The 21,131-nt window shown below is 39.9% G+C and overlaps 1 protein-coding gene across 1 annotated transcript; it reads right to left on the bottom strand.

Moving 5' to 3' along the window:
• Positions 1 to 3,767: 3,767 nt before the first annotated feature.
• On the bottom strand, positions 3,768 to 4,792 carry LOC123602219 (olfactory receptor 8B3). The gene has a single exon (XM_045486567.1). It carries the CDS (start codon positions 4,790 to 4,792, stop codon positions 3,773 to 3,775), a length of 1,020 nt encoding a protein of 339 aa, XP_045342523.1. The 3' UTR covers positions 3,768 to 3,772.
• Between the last annotated feature and the right edge of the window lie 16,339 nt (positions 4,793 to 21,131).

Raw genomic sequence — 21,131 nt, forward strand, 5'->3', positions numbered from 1 at the left:
TGCCTTTGTTCCTTGGTCAATAATCAGTTGACAATATTTTGTATGTTTATTCCTGAGCTCTCTCTTCTGATCTGTTGGTCTATGTATCTTTTCTTTCATCACACAGTCTTGATTACTATAATTTTATAGTCAGTCTTATAGTTGAATAGTGTCTGTCCTACAACTTTTTTCCCCTTCAGTATTTTATTTGATATTCTGGCTCTTTTGCCTTTCCATATAAACTTTGGTGATATCCACAAAAATTTGCTAGAATTTTGATGGGGATCACACTGAATCCATAGATGAAGTTAAGAAGAATTGACATCTTAATGTTATTGAGTATTCCAATCCATTAACATAGAATATCTTTCCATTTCTTTTGATCTTTTTAAGTACGTTTATTAAAGTTTGTAGTTTTTCACATCTAGATACTACAAATATTTTGTTAGGTTTATAACTAGGTATTTCTTCTTTACTGGGGATGGCTACAGAGGCGCTAATATGAACAGTATTGTGTTTTCATTTCAAATTCCAATTATCCAATTACTGATATATAGGAAATAAATTAACTTTTGTAGGTTAACTTTGTATCCTGTGACTTTCATATAGTCACTTACTAATTCCACAAGGTTTTGTTTGTTGCTTTGTTTTTGTTGTTGTTGTTGCTATCAATTTTGAGAGATTCTCTATAGAGATAGTCATGTCATCTGAGAACAAAGACAGCTTTATTTGTTTCCTAATCTGTATAAGTAGCAAACTTTTAAAAGTTATCATTCCAACAAGCAATACAGGCCCAAATATATTAATAAATCTGAAAATTTTTATTTCAGTATTCTTGTCCAAACTATAATGAGATACCATTGTATGCACACCAGAATGTCTAAAATTAATAAGACTTAAAATACCAAGCATACATGTGGATGTGGAACAACTGTAACTTTCATACACTACTGTCAAGAGAGTAAAATAGTATAAGTACTTTGGAAAACAAATTGGTGTTTTCTAATAAAGATACACATACATGTACTGATCCAGATACTCCACTGCTAACTATATATCCAGAGAAATTAGTATACACGTTAAAAAACTGTACTTAAATATTTATTCAAGTTTTATTTATAATAGCCAAATTTCCAACATTACAAGAATAGATAAGTAAACTGTGGAAAATAGATTCAATAAGATACTTCTCAGAAAATAATTTAATGATATATGCAGCAATATGTTTAAAATACAAAAATGATTATGTCAAATGAAGAAGGTAGACACAAACCTATAAACAGTTTGGTTTTATTTTTAAGATTTTTAAAAAGAGACAAAACTACTCTAAAGTGAGAGAAATCAGAGCAATGGGGGTTGCTGTTGACTAGAAAGGGGAATGTGGAAAATTTCTGGGCTCATTGAAATGTTCCATATCTTTTTCTGGGTGGAGTTTATACTTAGGCAAAAAGTCATCAAGGTGTATATTTAATATTTGTATATTTTACTATATATAAACTATACCTTATTAAGCAAAATTTGAAATATTTCATGTCTTTGTAAGTAAAATTTATTTGTGTAAAAATACGCAGAGTTCAATATTTTAAACAATATATTGTTAAGCAGATATATTGGGACTTACAGAAAACTAGTGTGTGTGTTTTGTAACGTAATCTCTATTACTTATTACAACATTTACTTTATTATTGTTGTTATTCAAACACATGAATAAAAGGTAAGAGGTATTTCTTACCTCCCACTATATTTAATATTCTAAATACACAAATGGGAAAAGCACTTTTTGGGAAACATTTGTGGTTTTTGGAAAAGCATTTGTGGCAAGTAGGAAAATTATATGAAAAAGCATCTAGTTAAATATATTTAGTATCTTATTGGTGAGACAAGGTTTCAGTAAATTCACAAAATGTTGCTGGAATATAGTTTATTTCTATTAATATACACCTTTTTCATGATAAACTTCACTGTATTAATAAAACAATGGCTAAAATTTTCCTCTTAATACTCTGTGTAGTATTTTCCTTAAGGTGATAAATTTTAAAATTTACAGTAAGAACTATATGCTCTTTTTCAAATACTTGGTATCATTTTAGATGGTAAAGAATGCAACTTTTATAATACACTAAACCACCAACCCAAAACCCCCACACTGGGATCCTGAGATACATATGTATTATTTCTCTAATCATCCCCTCTTACTACTATGATTGGCAATGAACAATGGAGTCTGTGTATTGTCTTAGATATTGAATACATCGCCCTGATAGACACTCTCAGAAGCAGGTAGTATGTCATATAGATCTTGCCATTACCAAAGAACAGAAGGAAAGTCAGAATAATAACAGAAAAAGTGACAAGAAAAAATAGAACAAAAGGCCACTATTGGAGGGATCTGATCCTGCTATAATCTTTACACACAATTTGAAATGCATTTCTTTGAGTGCTGCTGCCTATACCAGTAACAATATTGTTAAGAATGAGAGCTCTTGTAGCCCAAATGTCCAGCGATGGATAAATGGATAAAGAAGATGTGGTATATATATACAATGGAGTATTACTCAACAATCAAAAAGAATGAAATCTTGCCATTTGCAACTATGTGGATGGAACTAGAGGGTAAGTTATGCTAAGTGAAATTAGTCAGTCAGAGAAAGACAAATACCGTATGACTTCACTCATCTGGGGACTTTAAGACACAGAACAGGGGCGCCTGGGTGGCTCAGTCGGTTAAGCATCCGACTTCAGCTCAGGTCACCATCTCGCGGTCCGTGAGTTCGAGCCCCGTGTCGGGCTCTGGGCTGATGGCTCAGAGCCTGGAGCCTGCTTCTGATTCTGTGTCTCCCTCTCTCTCTGCCCCTCCCCCGTTCATGCTCTGTCTCTCTCTGTCTCAAAAATAAATAAACATCAAAAAACAATTAAAAAAAAAAGACACAGAACAGATCAACATAAGGGACAGGAAGCAAAAGTAATATAAAAACAGGGAAGGGGACAAAACATGAGACTCTTAAATATGTAGAACAAACAGGGTTGCTGGAGGGGTTGTGGGAGGCGGGATGAGCTAAACGGGTAAGGGGCATTAAGGAATCTACTCCTGAAATCACTGTTGCACTATATGCTAACTAACTTGGATGTAAATTTAAAAAAATAAAATAGAATAAAATAAAATAAAAAGAATGAGCTCTTGTAGTGTTTGTCATTTCTATATCTAGATCAGAGAGCTCTAACTTCAACTTTATATAACTGATAAAACTAATCATATTTGCCCATATTAGGAATAGCCCAGAGACAAAAGTAGTATAGAAGTTATTTTAAATATCAGGGCATAGTTTCTATTTAGAAAACATATTACTTTTTTAAAAAATTTTTTTTAACATTTATTCATTTTTGAGAGACACAGAGACAGCGTGTGAATGGGGGAAGGGCAGAGAGAGAGAGGGAGACACAGAATCCAAAGCAGGATCCAGGCTCCGAACTGTCAGCACAGAGCCCAATGTGGGGCTCGAACCCATGAACTGTGAGATCATGACCTGAGCCGAAGCCGGACACTCAACCGACTGAGCCACCCAGGCACCCCAGAAAACGTATTACTTATTTATGTAAACTTGCACAAGATGATGGAGATACAGAAGGAAAAATGAGATGAGATCAGCTATCAGAAAAATCACAAGCACGTCTATTAAACCACACAAAACACAATCTCTAGAAACAACATGTTTATGATCACATTCTCACCTTGAAAAACACCAATAATTATAAAATAAAAAGTTGAACTTCTTTATATTGTTGCCACTTCTAATTAGAACATGCTTCTCCTTTGGATTTTAATCAAGACTTTCCTCAGTGCAATTTTGACATCCTTATTCCTCAAACTGTAGATCAGGGGATTGAGCATGGGCCCCACATTAGTATAGAAAACTGAAGAAACTTTCCCCTGCTCCATAGACCCCGGAGAAGAATATTTAAGATACATGAATGCTGCCGAGCCAAAGAAAAGAGAAATAGCAATGATGTGAGAACTACAGGTACTGAAGGCTTTTGATCGTCCTTGAGCAGATTTGATATGAAGAATGCTAGTGAGGATAAAGACGTAAGAAATCAGGATGGTAAAACTGGGTACTGTGATATTAATTCCCACGACTATCAGAACTACTACCTCGTTGACATAGGTGCTGCTGCAAGACAGTTGGAGGAGAGGAAGAATATCACACAGGTAATGGTTGATGACATTAACACTGCAGAAGGTTAGTCTGAGCATGCACCCTGTGTGGGCAGAGGCTCCAGCAAACCCCATCATATATGCAGCAACAGTCAGCAAGGCACAGACCTGATGGGACATGGTTACCTTATACAGCAACGGATTACAGATGGCCACGTAGCGATCGTAGGCCATTGAGGTCAACATATAGCATTCCGAGATGACAAAAAAGAGAAAGAAAAACAGCTGAGTCATGCAGCCAACGTAGGAGATGATATTCTCCCTTGATACAAAGTTCATCAGCATCTTGGGGGTGAAAGCAGAAGAGTAACAGACATCAATGAAGGATAGGTTGAAGAGGAAGTAGTACATGGGGGTATGGAGGTGAGAATTTAGACTAATAAGAGTGACCAAGCCAACGTTGCCCACCATGGTGACAATGTAGATCACCAGAAACAGGAAGAAGAGGGGTTGCTGGAGCTCTGGACGGTCTGTTAGGCCAGCAAGAAGAAATTCAGTCACTAAGGACTCATTTCTAACCAGTATTCTTCTCTTCAGAAATCTGTGAGAACAGAAGAAAATCCCATTAGAGACCCCAGCTCTCTCCTTACATGCTCTCATTTATAAACAGAAGACTCAGAAGACTCTGCTTCACAGGGTCCGAATGTATTGCCACACACAGCCGTCAACATTAAAATCACTCTTTTGTTGCATGAAGCTTCATGTGACAAACAACTGCCCTTGTCTTTACTAGAAGATACAAGGATGGAGTAGCTGAGGACTAAGCCCACCTGTTGGTGAGCTTCAGTAGGGAGGTATCCCTCTTCTCTCCCTCCCACTCATCTGACCGTTCACTTCTTAGTTCCTATGTTTCCATTATCCTACCAGATACCTCAGTTTCCCTGTGACGACAATCATGAAAGAGACGATTTCTCTCGGGCAGAGAGCATATCATAATTCTGCTTCCTAGAAGAAAGTCCCTACCAGTCTATAATCTTTGCAGATAGCTTACTGCAAGCATCCATGAAATCAATAATGGGTAACAAGTATCGAGGGGAACTTTGGTAGCCTAAGATTTATAATTCAACATGTCGTCAGTGTTTCTACATATTCTGCTTCCCTGTTCCAGCCTAGCTGGACAGATAATGAATAAAGAAAGGTGGATGTGCTTTCCTTGGTTTTGTAGTAAGGCATGAAACAGAAACACAACCAATTTGGATACTGATTATTTAGTTGTTAAGTTTGTGAACACATATCGAGCTGCATGCTTATAACACATAAGCTCTTTTATATGTCTATTTCAATTTACAACTTAAGAAAGAGATAAATCTTTTCCTCTGATGTTGCTACATGCTAGATGTCCCTTGGTCCTGCTATGGCTATCTTGCTACCACACTGAAGATGAAGCCAACAGAGGGTATGCTTAGAATAAGCAGAAAAGTATACAGAAAATATACAGAAAAGTATATAGCCAGGGCTTTAAACGTTGAGTTTCTTGTTATGAATTATAAATATTTTTCCTCATTTTACAGGAACAGAGAGCATGAGAGGTAAATAGAAACTTGGTTAACTCACTCTCCTTCCATGGAAATAACCATGCTGACCCTGTAAGTATGGTTCACCTCCACTGGAAGAACTGGCCTTTAGGATGTCAAGGTTGAGCAGAGGTAGTCACTGAATTTTCTTCTTCCTTTACCGGCAAAAGGGTCATAGCATAGATCTCACAGTCTGAATGTTCCAGGAGTCATTCTTGGCTGTAGATCAAACTGGTCATTATAAATTTATTAAGAAAATACGAAGGGCCACTACATACTTGAGACCTGAGCCACTGTGTCAGAGCTCAAGGCATTTGTTTAAGGCTTATATATTTTTTGGATCTGGCTAGAAATTCAGGTGTGAGTCTCCCCTAGGACCTTCGCATCTCAATAAACTCTGTAGGGAAGGAACTGGTGTCTGTGCTTATATCCTAATTGTGACAGTACATGTTAATTTCCCATCAGAGATTATATATTCCTTATGAGAAAGGATCTTATGCTGTCCTCTCTAAAGGTTCAAATAATTCATGTCATTGAAAATTTCTCTAATTATAATTCTAGGTAACATATTAGTTTTAAGGATTTAAGTTCATACAGATTTATGAACATTTCAGTAAAGTTCATTTTACCCTTTTAAAACATTTGAGTTCCTTTAAATATTCAGTGCCTTACAGACATTACAGTCTATTTTAAAGTGATAACAACTTAACTGCAATCACATACAAACCTTTATCCCTTTACTTCCTTCTCATATTTTGTTTCTGATGTCACAATTTATCTTTTTATATTGTGAATCCATTAACAAGTTATTGTAGCTATAGTTATTTTTAGTACTTTTTTCCTTTAACCTTTACTAGTATTAAGTGATTAACCACCATATTGCAGTATTAGAGTATTCTGAACTTGACTGAATATATTTAAATTTTCAGTGTGTTGTATATTTTCTAATGTTTTCATGGTACTAGTTAGTGTCTTTTTGTTTCAGCTCAGAGAACTCCTTCCAGCATCTCTTATAAAGCAAGTCTAGTGGGAATTCTTATGAATTCCCTCAGCTTTCGTTGGGAGAATTTTTATTTCACCTTTATTTTTGAAAGACAACTTTACTAGGTAAAGTGTTCTTGGTTGGCAGTTTTTTCTTCCATCATTTTCAGTATATCATCCCTCACTCTCTGGGCTGCAGGGTTTCTCAAAAAAAAAAAAAAAAATCTGATAGCCTTATGGAGGGTTCCTGGGCATATGAGGGTTATTTTTCCTCTTACTGCTTTAAAAAAATTTTTTAATGTTTATTTTTGAGAGAGAGAGAGAGAGAGAGAGCAGGGAGGAGCAGAGAGAGACGGAGACACAGAATCCAAAGCAGCTCCAGGCTCTGAGCGGTCAGCACAGAGCCCGATGCGGGGCTCAAATCCACAGACCATGAGATCATGACCTGAGCTGAACTCGAATGCTCAGCCGACTGAGCCACTCAGGCGCTCCTCCTCTGACTGCTTTTAAAATTCTCTCCATTATCTTTCATTTTAGACAGCTGAATTATAATGTGTTTTGGAGAAGATCACTTTGGGTTGAAATATTGGGGTGACCTATTAACTTTATGAGTTACAAGTCTAAATCTCTCCCCAGATTTAGAAAGTTCCCAGCCATTATTCCTTTAACCAAGCTTTCTGCCCCTTTCTGCATCCTTCTCCTTTGGGAACTCCAATCACGTCTACAGTGTTTCGCTTAATGGTACTCCACAGGCCATGGGGGCTTTCTTTATTCATTTCATGTTTTTCCTGTATTCTCACTGACTCCATAATTTTAAATGTCCTGTTTCTACTTCACAGGCTTATTCTTCTGCCCAATCCAATCTGATACTGATGCTCTCTATTGGATTTGTCATTTCATTCATTATATTCTTCAGCTTCCGAAAGTTTGCTTCTTTTTTTTATGATTTCTATCCCTCTGTTAAACTTCTCATTTTGCATATTGTTTTCATGATTTAATTGACTTGTCTTTATGTGTTTTTCTGTAGCTCGCCATGCTTCCTTAAAACAGCTATTCTGAATTCTTTATAAGACAAATCACAGATGTTCATTTCCTTGTGATCTGTTTCTGGAAAATTATTGTGTTCCTTTGGTGGTGTCAGTTTATGCTGATAATTCATACTCCTTGAAAACTGCTACTGTCTTACTATCTGAAGAAGCAGCCACCTCCTCCAGTCTTTCTGACTTGCTTTAGGAGAAAATTACCTTCTGTCACCCCTGCTAGTGATTCCGAGCCTTTCTCTGACCTTTTATAAGGTTATTCCTGCTCCATACTTCTTGTTTCACCTTTCTGTAGTATTCTTAAGATTCCATGCCTTCACTCAATCTTGCAAAACCAGGTTGGTTGCCAAGAGCCTCCGTTTTGCTTTCCTTAAGATGGGAATGAATGCTCAAGTTTGTGATTTCTCCCCAGCCTGCAGTCTGGCCATCTTTCTGCATGTGCTCACTAGCCATCTGCAAAGACTCTCTCACTGGAAGCACATGCAGGGAGTCATCCACAGGGTAGGGTTATGTGTAAGGGGGTGCCCATGACTATTTGGAGTTATCCCCAATGGCTCATTAGCAAGCAAGCTTCCTGATGGAGTCCACAGCATGATTAGTAGGATCCATATCCCTTTTTTGTTGTTGTTTATTTATTTTTGACCGAGAGAGAGAGAAACAGAGCATGAGCAGGGCAGGGGCAGAGAGAGAGGGAGACACAGAATCCAAAGCAGGCTCCAGGCTCTGAGCTGTCAGCACAGAGCCCGATGTGGGGCCCAAACTCACAGACCATGAGATCATGACCTGAGCTGAAGTCAGACTCTCAACCGACTGACCCACCCCATATCCCTTTGATGCCCTCCAACAGCCCTACCTGATACCTTCCCAGACAACTCCCATGCTCAACCACACGATATACCTAAGCAATCTGGATGGGATGAAAAGAAGTGAATCTCACAAAACAGATGAACATAAGGGAAGGGAAGCAATAATAATATAAACAAGGGAGGGGGACAAAACAGAAGAGACTCTTAAATATGGAGAACAGAGGGTTACTGGAGGAGTTGTAGGAGGGGGGATGAGCTCAAGGGGTAAGGGGCATTAAGGAATCTACTCCTGAAATCATTGTTGCACTACATGCTAACTAACTTGGATGTAAATTTTTAAAAAATAAATAAATAAATAAAAATTTAAAAAAAAGAAGTGGATCTCTTTGGCAGCGTCTCATACAGCTAAGGAAACCAGGCATTCATTCACTCACATACTCTCACTTTCCCCAGTGAGAGAAATCACAAGTCACAGGTTATAAGAACACCTCTTTGGCACTGAGCTATGCTGCCTTGGAGGACGCAGGACATAGGCAAAGTGAAACTATTCCTCTTACCTGCTTCAGTACATCCAATCTTGGATTCTTAATTTGCTCCAACAGTGTGCTGTGACTTCTCCACAAAACTTCTGGACTTCTACGAGGGCTCTCTCATCTGTGGGTGATTGTAGAAACTGCTGTTTTTTGTGAGGAAAACAGTAAAAAGTTGTCATTGTGCCATGATGTAATATATTGTTCGTCTTATGATCTTATTATGTTATTCATCTTGGAATTTTCTTTAAGCCAACCTAAGTCAAGACTCTCATCCTTTCTCCTCCAAGAATAAAAACTGAGACACCCAGAATTTGGTTGGTATTATAATCAAAGACGAGGGGAACACAGGGTATGTCCTACTATTACTCTTCATGAGAGTGCACAACATCATTATTTGTGTGTGTGTGTGTGTGTGTGTGTGTGTGTGTAAAATGTGTGTGTGTGTGTGTGTGTGTGTGTGTGTGTGTGTGCTGTGTTTGTTGTTAACAACAAAACGTAAAGAATCACATTTTAGGAGATATAGGAGGATACAGACAGGAGGCTCCAAGGGCTCTGGCTGGACTCCCAAACTCTGGCCTCTCCATGGACAGAAGGCTTCACTTCCTGCAAAGGTTTTCTCTTAATAACAGGCCTAGAACAGCCTGCTCAGAACGGCAACATACCAGTCTGCATAAAAACAAACCTGACTTTTTCCACCCCAAAAAAGTCCATGCTGTCACCCCTACCTGAGAGGTGGCCTTGGTAACCAGACAGTGAGCTGTCAGGGAGTGAAAGTGTCCCCCAAATACCACCCTCCTCCCTTCTCCAGCTTCTCAGAACTGCTGTGTTTGCTCAGTGGCATGGTTTCTTAAATGTTTGCTCTTATGATTTCTTTTACTTTAAAAAAACAAAAACAAAAACTATCTGAAAAGAAATAGCAGAAACACTAACTTCACAATGCTAGAACCTACAGCAGGGGAACTTTCTAAGCATTTCATGCCAAAATGGGTCATTCCAAATCAAAGTCACTCTCTGGAGGTGAAAAAGATACAAGAAAAAGAAGAGAAGAATCTTGGACACATTTTGCAGGTCTGTGACAAAGAAGAAAGGGCCCAACGACAGGGTGAAGTTGGGGTCTGCTGGGTACCTCCAGGGCAAGGACCACTCCCACCTCATAGTGTGCCAGGACCCTGCAGAGCAGGAGGGCGGGGCTCAGGCACCACCATACTCCCTCCCCTGTGCTCACCTGTTCAAGAACAAGCAGTCCTCATCCAACCTCTTTCTGGGCATGGCTGGGAATGGGCCTGTGAGCCTGTCAGAGCATGCCAGGACCCTTCATGAGCTGGGGTATTGTCACCCATCCAGACTGGGTTTTATTGTGCTGTGAAGCCTAATGCTCTCACTCCTCACCAAGTGCTAGCTGGAGCCTTGCTGGCGGAGCAAGCCAGATCGGTTTCGGTTGGCATTGGCAGGGCAGCCTCTCGGGATCCTCTGCACTCTGCCCCCTTGCCAGCACTGGCCCTGTTGTACTTACTGAGAAAAGTGTCATTTGGGCCTAGCTCCACCCTCCCTCGAAAACTGCCTGCAACCAGCTCTGCTTCCCTAAGGCAAAAGGACAGGCCACCAAGAAAGGTGCTGGGAGGGCAGCCAAAAGATGAGAATCCAAGCAGGGCAGGAAGTGAGCCCTCACCGATTTGAGATGGAGTTGGGAGAGAAAGGGAGAGAAAGTGGGATGCCCTGAAAGAGAGGATAGGGCTGCCAGGAGATAGTAAAGAGTCAGCAGAATGAAGAAGCAAAGCAGCTAAGAGGCTGTGAGTAGACAGGAACCCTGAGAATGCAGAAGCCCTGAAACAGGAGGCCCTGAGAGAATGGGGGGTTGAGGTACAAAGAGATGGTTCCCTGAAGTGAATGAAGGCCTAACACGGTGGAGGCAGATGCATAAAGAAGAAGGTGGCTGAGGGCCCTGAGACAGACACTGAAAAATGATGGGGGGAGGGGAGGGGGGGCGTAAGGCATGGGGCATTGAGGAGCTGGACAAGGACAGAAAGGCAGAGGGGCTAGAGGCAGGGTATCCACGGAGTGAGTCCCAAGTGGAGCCGAGCTCTGCCTCTGCTCAGATGGGTTCCAAATTGCTGTGGCAGGAAGGCCAGGCGCTCTAGCTGACACGTGGCAGAGATGCGGCCACCTCCGACTGAACCTCCCCGTGGGTCCGGGAAGACTTACTTCTTGCTTTTGAACGTACCCTCGATCTTGGGCATGAACTTTCCCGCCTTGCAGTCCCTGGCGTCTTCCTCTGCTGGGCCCTCCCCCTGCCAAGGGCCACTAAACTGCTCCTTTTTCCAGAAGACCTCCCAGCAGCTTGCAGACGCTTCTCCTCGCGCATGCTTCACGCTGCGACTCACCCCTCCACGCCCCCAGAGGGCAGTGTGCGGTTCAGCAGGCCTTGGCGTCCCCAGGCTGTCAGAGCGGAAGATGGCTGAACATTTGTCCCCGTTGGATGTGTCAGGGGCCAGGCTGCACGCAGCAGGCAGGTGGCCTCGCTCGGGGCGGCCCTGGGCCACACCAGGGACTCCATGGCGTTTCTGGCCGTGGCTTTCGAGTCATCTCTCAGGTTGCTGCTGTATAAGGCATTGGCCGTGGCGGAGGCCGCAAGCGCCCACGAGTCCCACTTCTCTCCTCTTGCAGCCTCCACGCTGTCCCCCAGGCCCAAGACGGCCTCTGGGGCTCTCAGGCTGCCGGTTCTCCAGCAATAGACCTCGTCCTCTGCGCACCCCTCACCATTGGGGCTTAGCAGCTGCCGAAGCTCTGGAGCCCTCGCACAGGACCTGCATGGCACCCGCAGCCGCCTCTTCCGCCGACCCGGTCTTGGGAGACTCCGCAGAGAAGGTAAGAGTGAGGCTGCCCCTGCGCTCCGGCACAGGGGACACCAGGAGTACCTGTCCCTGTGTTCCCAATAGCCTGCGGTGAGGCTCCCTTTTGGCTCCGAGTGGAATGGAGTGGAGGTGGAGCCTCCGCAGAGAGGAAGTACAGGGTGGGCGGAGAGGGGGCGCTGTGACGCAGGGTGGGGGAGCAGCTGTGTGGCTGCGGCCAGGATGGCGGCACCTGTAGCTCCGCCTCCCCGAAAGTGGGACGGAGTCGTGCAGGCCCCTTGGGCAGCACGCTCACTGCAGCGCCGTTTATTAATCAAAAGCAGATCAGCCAGCGAAAGGCATTTGTGTATGACAAAATTTCCGTTATTTACAATGTATTGTCATTCAGTCAATCCCGGTATGCATGTAACAGTTTCAGAGTTGCAAACATACTCCTGAGAAGGACAAATTTAGCAACTAAAGTACCATGCTTTATACATTTCTTTTTACCTTCAATTTACAATATCTAGTCAAATAAGTAAATAAATGGTAGATAATGGAGCCAGGTGTCCCATTGTCACAGAAATAAGTTACAACTAGGCAAAAGAGGGAGGCTGTAATGAGTCCTGTGTGGCTAGATTAGAGCTGGAGCTAACGGCATTAATTCGTGTTTCTATTAAATATATATTAAGATAGATGGATAAAGAGATAATTAAATATGGAAATACACACAAGAGTTTGAATACATACACATATTTCCTACCTCTTTCCATTGAGAATGTTACTGAAACCCAAGTTTAGCTGCCTGTCGCTCAAAAAGCCGGTAGAGTTTTGATTGGAAAAAAATATGAGCTTTATTCCTCTTGAAGAGAAGGCAGACTCTGCCCAAAGGCCAGCTCCAAGGTTTCTCCCTGGACCAGGGGTTTTTAAAAGAATTTAGGGCAGTTAATCAATAAAGAGAGTACAATGGTCAGTAACATTTCTTGATTACTTGATTACCTGCCCTTGATTACAGGGGCTTGTCAAGGGGGTCTGGTTTCAGTTTCCTGAGCTGCATGGGAGTTTTGTTCTTTCTAGGAAAGAATGCATGATCTATAGATATACCGAGAAAGGTTAGTTAATCAATCACACTGGTAAGGTGCTTGCTAATGCTTAAAGGTTGGCCAGAGGGGTCAAGGCAGCTTCAAGAGGGCCTGGAAGCAGTGATACCTAGCAGCAATGACCATATCTAGCACTCAGATCTTATTTCTGAATAAAATCCTCTGATAATAAGAAGTAGGGCTCCTTGGAGAACTGATACATTTTAGAGCTGGACCAAGGAAATTTACAGAATGATTCTGAAACACCTTATAGTGTCAGAGAGTTAAAAAAAAAAAAAGTTGATTTTTAGAGAGAAGATGGAGTCATCAAAAGTTCATAGAATTTAACCTGGGAGCTCTTAAGGACCAGCTCTTAAAGCTAGAACTATTTGGAAAACAAAATAAATAATGACATTATTGGGTTATAATCCAAAGAATAAAGTAAATATCCGTGAATCCATATGAATTTCAAAAATACATATCTAGATTAACTCTTCCCCAGGAAGTAGAATTTAATTCCTCTTTCCCAGACATAGTGACTTGCTTCCAAAGAATTTAATAGGAAAAGGGAAAAATAGTAAATTTACAAGGAAGAAAACTGACACCACCTTAACCAGTTGATCAGAGTTAACATCGCTAGTGAGAAGTCAAGTTGATATCATATAGGCTTGGTTATAATGCGTTGGTAAAGACTCTTCACTCTACATTATTTTCCAGTATGACCATAAGAAAGTAGTATACAAAGCCAAATGAGGGCATTCTATAATATATCTGATCTACACTCTTCAAAATTACTATTGTCATTAAAAAGGCAAAGACTAAGAAATTGCCACAGATCAGAGAAAACTAAGGAGATGTATCAACTAAAAGCAGTGTGGCTTCCTAAATTGGATCCAGGAACAAAAATATGGCATTACCATAGAAACTGGGGAATCCAAGTTAAAATCAGTATTTTCATTAGCAGAGTTGTACTGAAGTTATTCTCACTCTTAAGAAGTGTACCATGGGTATGTATGAAATTTACCCTAGGGGACTCTGCATGAAGGGTATATACAGGAATCCTCTGTGCTATGTTTGCAACTTTTCTATAAACACACAATTATTTTTAAATAAAAAGTTATTTACAAAAGCACAAATCTCTCATCTCCCCCCAATACGTAATATTTGATTTTATGTAAACCTCTCTGTAGATTTGAAAATAAAATTTTTTCCTTTCGACAAATAGGAAGCCACATTTGCACACATGTTTATCTTTTGGGAAGATGGGCAAGAGTCCCATTTCATGCTTAGACAGAATCCTCACTATGTGTCATCTTGGTATGATATAGCACTCAACCTTCGACATTCCACTATAGAATCCAAGAGGGTGAGAAGTTCTGCCCCAACATTCCCTGGCAGACAGAGGACAGGCATGTTGACCCAGACTCAACCAAACCCATAACTCCTATCTAAGATTTTGACCTGGAACAAATAATGCAAATGTAGTGAGATAACTGGGAATCATTCATGTAGCTGCAGCTGTGTCCAAGGCTGAGTCAGTGATAGGAAATAGGGTGGGGATCCTGCAACATCAGAGTGGCCTGAAGTCTGAAATACTTTCTGCCCTTGACCCCTGGAGTTGCTTTGGTCCTGCCTATTCTCCAACTTTGGTTTTCCAACTTCACATCAAATCTCTCAATTCCCAATGTCCTTTCTATTAACTTTTTCTTTTTAAAAAAGCTAAAGTCACCTTTTTTCCAGTTTAATTGAGATACAATTGACATACAGCTTTTTATCACCGTCACTTTCTATTGTTTGTCCACATAAACCCTTAAACTACCTGACAAAACATGTATCTGTCAATGGGTTAAAGTATAAATTATAAACATAACTAAACTTAAGAATACAAGATTTTAGGGTGTTTAACAATTATTAAAATTTGTATAATCCTTGTACTTCTCAAAAGACAAGAAACTAGCTTCCTCTTTGGCAAGCGATATCACTATTGGCTTTCTCAATAAGTCACGACTTATGAAACAGGTTTCATATAATATCAACTCATTTGCTGCAATTTTGTATTTTTCCAGCAAAAATTATTAGACGTCACAAACACAGTTTACTTTTTTTTTTTTTTTTTTTTTTTTTGAAAAAGATGGGTAAGTCAAACAGAAAAGAATGTCAGTGTATCTTCCAGCTATGGCTGAGTGAGAAGTTCAGCAAATCTCTGCTATAGCATCTATAAACTTGGACAGAATTATAAACTAAAAACAGTTTTGGCACTCTGGAAATCAAACCAAATCTGAGAACTGTTGATGCTTCAAGAAGTGTTGAACTTTATGTAAGACAATGGGAGTTCATGATGTGTTGCATCAGCATCCCCTTCTCCCAGCTTCTCCCATCAGCATCCCCTATTCTCAGCTTCTCCCATCAGCATCCCCTACTCCCAACTTGGTAGATGCAGAGGTAAGATAAGAGGTAAGGGTGGGGCAGGCCTTGAGGACCAGTAACATCAGTACCCACATCACAGAGCATGGTTGTGGATATGATGTTAGTGTGAGGAAAGCAGAGAGGCCCCGTGCTTCTACTAGCCTGAGGTTGTGGTTGGTTGTAGTAAAGTGGGTAAGGGAGTGACTTTCAAGTCTCTCTGAATTTAAATCCAGAGGGTTTCTGTACTGTGAGATCTTAGATCAGTTATGGAACCTCTTTCAGCCTTGGTATCTACATCTATAAGATGAAAATAATTGTGTGGATTAAATAACTTTCTGCATGTAAAATAGTGGAACACTGCCTGAAACATAGGAAGAGTCTGATCAATGTTTTCCTCTCCTCCTTCTTGTTCATATTCACCATGAAGCTGTTCCTGTCTTGCCTCCGGGACAGGAGTTTTATTTTATGTCAATTTATGTTTTGATGACTTTGTATCCTGAGACCTTGCTAAGTCCACTTATTGGTTCTAGTATTTTGCTTTTGTGGGTTTTTTAGGATTTTTTGTATTAATAGTCATATTATCTGTGAATAGTGTTTATTATCTTTTTTCTTTTTTTACCTGCTGGAATTTTATTTCATTTTCTTATGCTATTTCAAGAGTGAGCCTCTTCACCAAATGCAAAAGAGAGAGGACAATCTTAGCTAATCCCAATCTTGTGGGGAAACATTCAGTCTTTACCATTGACTGTGATGTTAGATGTAGACCTTTTACAAATGCCTTTTGCTGAATTGAGAAGCTTCTTTTCTATTTCTATTTTTCTGATTTCTTATAATAAATGAGTATTTTATCATAGTTGATCACATTATTTTCTCTTCTCTTAATGTTATGAATTCTTTTGAATGACCTTCAGAAGTGAAACCAACTTTAAAAATTAAAAAAAAAGGGGGGGGCACGTGGGTGGCTCAGTCGGTTAAGCATCTGACTTCGGTTTGGGTCACGATCTCTCGGTTTGTGAGTTCGAGCCCCGCGTTGGGCTCTGTGCTGGCAGCTCGGAGCCTGGAGCCTGCTTTGGATTCTGTGTCTCCTTCTCTCTCTGCCCCTCCCCAACTTGTGCTCTGTCTCTCTATATCTCTCAAAAAATAAATAAATGTAAAAAAAAAAAAAAGAAATGAAACCAACTTTAATTTTGTGTGATGAACCCCACTTGGTCATAATGCATTATCCTTTTTATAGAATGTTATACTAGATTAGTTAATTTTTTTAAAGTTCATTTATTTTGAGAGAGAGAGAGCACAAGCAGGGGAAGGGCAGAGAGAGAGAGAGAGAGAAAGAATCCCAAGCTATCAGCACACAGCCCAATGCAGGCCTCGATCGAGATCATGACCTAAGTTGAAATCAAGAATTGGACTCTCAACCAACTGAGTCACCCAGACACTCCAAATTAGCTTATATTTTTAAATTATTTTTGTACTTATGTTTCTCTCTTTTTTTTTTAAATTTCAAGTTAGTTATCATACTGCATAGTCTTGGCTTCAGGAGTAGGACCCAGTGATTCATCTCTTACATATGACACCCAGTGCTCATCCCAAAAAGTGTGCCCCTTAATGTCCATCACCCATTTGACCCATCCCTCCACACACCTCTGCTACAGCAACCCTCAGTTTGTTCTGTGTATTTAAGAGTCTCTTATGGTTTGTCTCCCTCTCTGTTTTTATCTTATTTTTCCTTCCCTACCCCTATGTTACCTGTTCTGATTCTCAAATTCCACATATGAGTGAAATCATATATCTGTCTTTCTCTGACTGACTTATTTTGCTTACCATAATACCCTCTAGTTCCATCCACATTGTTGCAAATGGCAAGATTTCATTCTTTTTCATTACCAAGTAGTATTCCGTTATAAATAAAAGCAAAAATGTACTTATGTTTCTGAGGGATATTGCTGTATTTTTTTTCATGTGATTCTTTGTCTCATTTGAGTTTCAGGGTTATTATGGCCTCATAAAATGTGTTGAGAAGTATTTTCTCTCTGTTTGTATTTTGAAAGAATTGGCATAAAATTGGTAGTATTTCCTCCTTACATGTTTGGTAGAATTAACCAATGAAGCCATTGGGGGCTGACGATGAGTGTGTGTGTGTGTGTGTGTGTGTGTGTGTGTGTGTAAAGGATTACTTACTTAATTCAATTTGTCTAAGAGATTTAGGACTCTTCATATAATCTGTTTTGACCTAGTAATTCTTTACACTCTTCAGATCTTCATTCCCAAAAGAAAACATCTATATTTTATATGACAGTGTAGTTATTTACAACAAGGTGGCCATCTTGAAAAATAGCAATAGTCATAATTATCCTATTTTCAGTATTCTGATAATTTTTTGAATATTTACTTTTTCTTAGAGAACACAAATTTAAATGATGACCAATAGTGTTTTTAACAAAACTAAAACCAAAATAATATTTCTGAGTTCACTGAGAAGTGAACCATCTTCAAATCAATACAATACAGCTCTTTGACATATACAGAATTTCAAAGATAATATTTCTGAAAGGACTTCCAGGAATCCAAAAAAAAAAAAAATGGCAGCTGCCTAGATCTGTACCTGCCAATATGTCTGGTAAAGGTAACACACAACATTAAGAAGAACAAATAAAACACCATAAAAACAATATAGTCATAGCATTATCCAAAGATAGGAAATACCCAAACTTCAAAATAACTATAAATTTGAAAAAGATGAAACTACAGTTGCCAGGGAGCAGTCTCTCTGAGTCCTACTCTGCTTCAAGCTTTTGCAATGAGCAAGGGCAGGTAGGGGAAAAAAACTGGGGAAGAGAGAAGAGGGCAGTTGTGATGGATCTAATTGGATCTTTAACCACAGTCAGAAAGAGTAAGTGCACACTAATTCTGAGAAAGAAAAAAATGTGCCTTAATAGATCAGAGCAAGATATACAGGAAAGGAATGAAAAGGATATGCAATTTGATGTGGTACCTCTTGGTACTTCCAGAGAAGAAAAATAAAATAAAATTTTTAAGGTACCCTGTCTGGAGTAAAGAAACAATAGACGTTAGTAAGTAGACAAGTCAAATAACAAAATAAAATTTGTATTTTAATGGCTTACAAAAAATAAAAATCTTAAAGATTAGAACAAGGGAAAGGAGGAAAAATAGGTGAAATCAAGGAAAGAGTAGGATTCCTCACTGGATTTGGCTCTCTCCATTTTTTACCTGAGAACAATATTCTATTGAAATCCCTCCCAGAGTTGTGCGGTGGAGGGTGGGTTCATTTTCTTGGTGTCAATCACACTTTAAAGATGCATCTTTTTTAACAGAATACTTAAATTAAAAGTATAGGCATTGAGCAGCAGATATAGATGTTTTTTTTTTCCTCACTTTTCATTTTCCGTCCTCATTTTGGACTCCCAAACCCCAAATACCTCAGGGATAGTCTTGGATGAAGAGTGTTAAAGTTGATGCCTGCCACATGTTGACAACTGGAAGTTACAAAAGTAGGTACCCAGATAAGAGCTACTCTCTTTTGTGGGATCTGAGTAGATGGGCAAGGGTGATAAAGCCCCAGAAAACAGGCTAGTCTGATACAGTCTCTTGGTAAGCCATCTTCCCTTGAGTTGTGCCCCAACTCTTAGTAAGGTCTATTTTGAAATTTTAGCTAATATAAGATCAAGTAAAGGAACGATCTATTAATGACTTGAGTCAGAGTAATTAAAACAAAGATATAGTCAGGAGGAGCCAAGTGGAGCCTTCTTGTCTATACATGGAGAAAGTCTTTCCGAGAAGAAAGCCACGTAGAACCAAGCACATTCAAGAAACTGAAAGAGAGAGATACAACCTCTGTGACCCCTTGCATCTAGTCAAGTCTGAAGTAAAATGCATCCCTGGACTTCCCAGTTAAATGAACTTTTTTTGTTTGAGTAAAGTTGATTTTACTTAAAATGAAAAGTAATTATCATAATGAAAAGGTTTTTAATCAATACTTGTCACTACTGTACCTTGTGTAGACTTCTATGACAGTGCTTACTCTTTTTTCCTGCATAGCATCATAAGAGAAATTAATCTTACATTATGAAAGATCTGTATTTGAGTCCTGGCTCTGCCATTAGTTGTTGTGACTTTGGCAAAAGCATTTAACCCTACCTTTGGTTTCTTCACGTGTGAAACAGAGACGCCTGTCTCAGGTAGTTGTGAACATTATAAAGGGCAAGTTAATAAAAGAATTTAGTATTGTGACTAACACCTGTTATCCATAAATTATACAATTCTCAGTTGCTTCTCTAATCAAACTGAGAGAACCAAGGGGCAGGATCTGTATCTTACTGCTTTTTGTGCTCCAAGTACCTTGCAACTTAAATCCTCTAAGAGATGTTTCTTGAATGAAATGAATCAGTAAAGTTCTAAAATAATCAGTTGACTTGTGTGTGGAGGAGTTTAAACCTCAGGGCCAATACCCTCTCTAAGCAGGGACACAGGTGCTTTTTGCCCATAGACTTATGCAGCCTTTGTATGCTCCCAGACATCACCTTAGGAATTCAACCTAATACTTACATAGCACTTACCATATACCAGTAGGGCTCCTGATTAGAGGTAGCAGATTGAGCCTATGTATTTAACCACTCTTACTTTCTGAAAACCCACTGGAATGATAATAAAGGCATTAGAAATGAGAAGCACAAGTATGTTACATAAACCCACTGGGACAAGGAAAACCGTAGGGGGAAGAAGGGTAGGAAGACATTTGGAAAGCTGGAAAGCAGAAGAATGATCAGTAACTGACTCAGTAATCCCCAGGAAGCTCAATTCTAAGCGGCATGGTAGAAACAAATATGATATGCTACGTCATCTTCCATATGCTCAGGAATGTGGTGGCACGAATCACCTCCGATAGTAGAGGTGAAGGAAAAGGTAAAAATAGGAGAGCTCCATGAAAGTCTTTAAAAAAAGTAGTCAGATCCCCAAGTGAATGCTTCTCACCAATCAAGAAGCAACTACATGCTATTTAGAAATACAGAGTTAAAGATGAGAGGAAAAGAAAAGGAGAGAAAAGAAAAAGGAAGGAAAGGGGAGGAAGGGAGGAAGGGAGGGAGGAAGGAAGGAAGGGGAAGAAAGAGATCTGCTAATAGCAGCATGGATAAAAATGAGTAAGATTGAATCCTTGCCCTCAGGAATGTACAGTCCAAGTGTAACGAAGGTACACGGGTGAGCTCGCTGTGTGTAAGTGAGGGCATGCACAAGCCGCCTCAGCAGCACACAGAGAAAGCACCTTAGGTGCTGAGAGTGGGGACAGGGGAAGAGGTCAGAAAGGTTCTATCAGAAATGATGCCAGGCCTGAGTCTTGGAGAATAAGTAAATGGTATTCAAGTGAAGAAGAAGGGAGAAGGCATGTCAGGCAGAAACAACATGGAGCCAAGAAATCATCAGAATGTATGAGAGGAACTTGAGACGCCTCAGTATTACTGGAGAGTACAATCCAAGGAGTGGAGACATGGCAGATAAAGCTGTGGACACAGTTAGGAAGCAGACTCTAGAGAGCTCTCTGTGACAGGCTGAGAGGTTTGCACTTGTGTTGGGAAACAAGCGGAAGGGTTTTAGGCAAGGGAATGTTGCATTCTCTATAGGTAATTCTATATAAAATGTAGGAATAGATATCCAGAGAAGATGGTGTGGTCAGCAGAATTCTAAAACATGTCTCCCTAATGACTTTTTCTCTTGTATAATCCTCTCTCCTTTGAGTGTG

Source organism: Leopardus geoffroyi, chromosome D1, assembly GCF_018350155.1.
Source record: "Leopardus geoffroyi isolate Oge1 chromosome D1, O.geoffroyi_Oge1_pat1.0, whole genome shotgun sequence".
Taxonomy (NCBI): Eukaryota; Metazoa; Chordata; class Mammalia; order Carnivora; family Felidae; genus Leopardus; species Leopardus geoffroyi.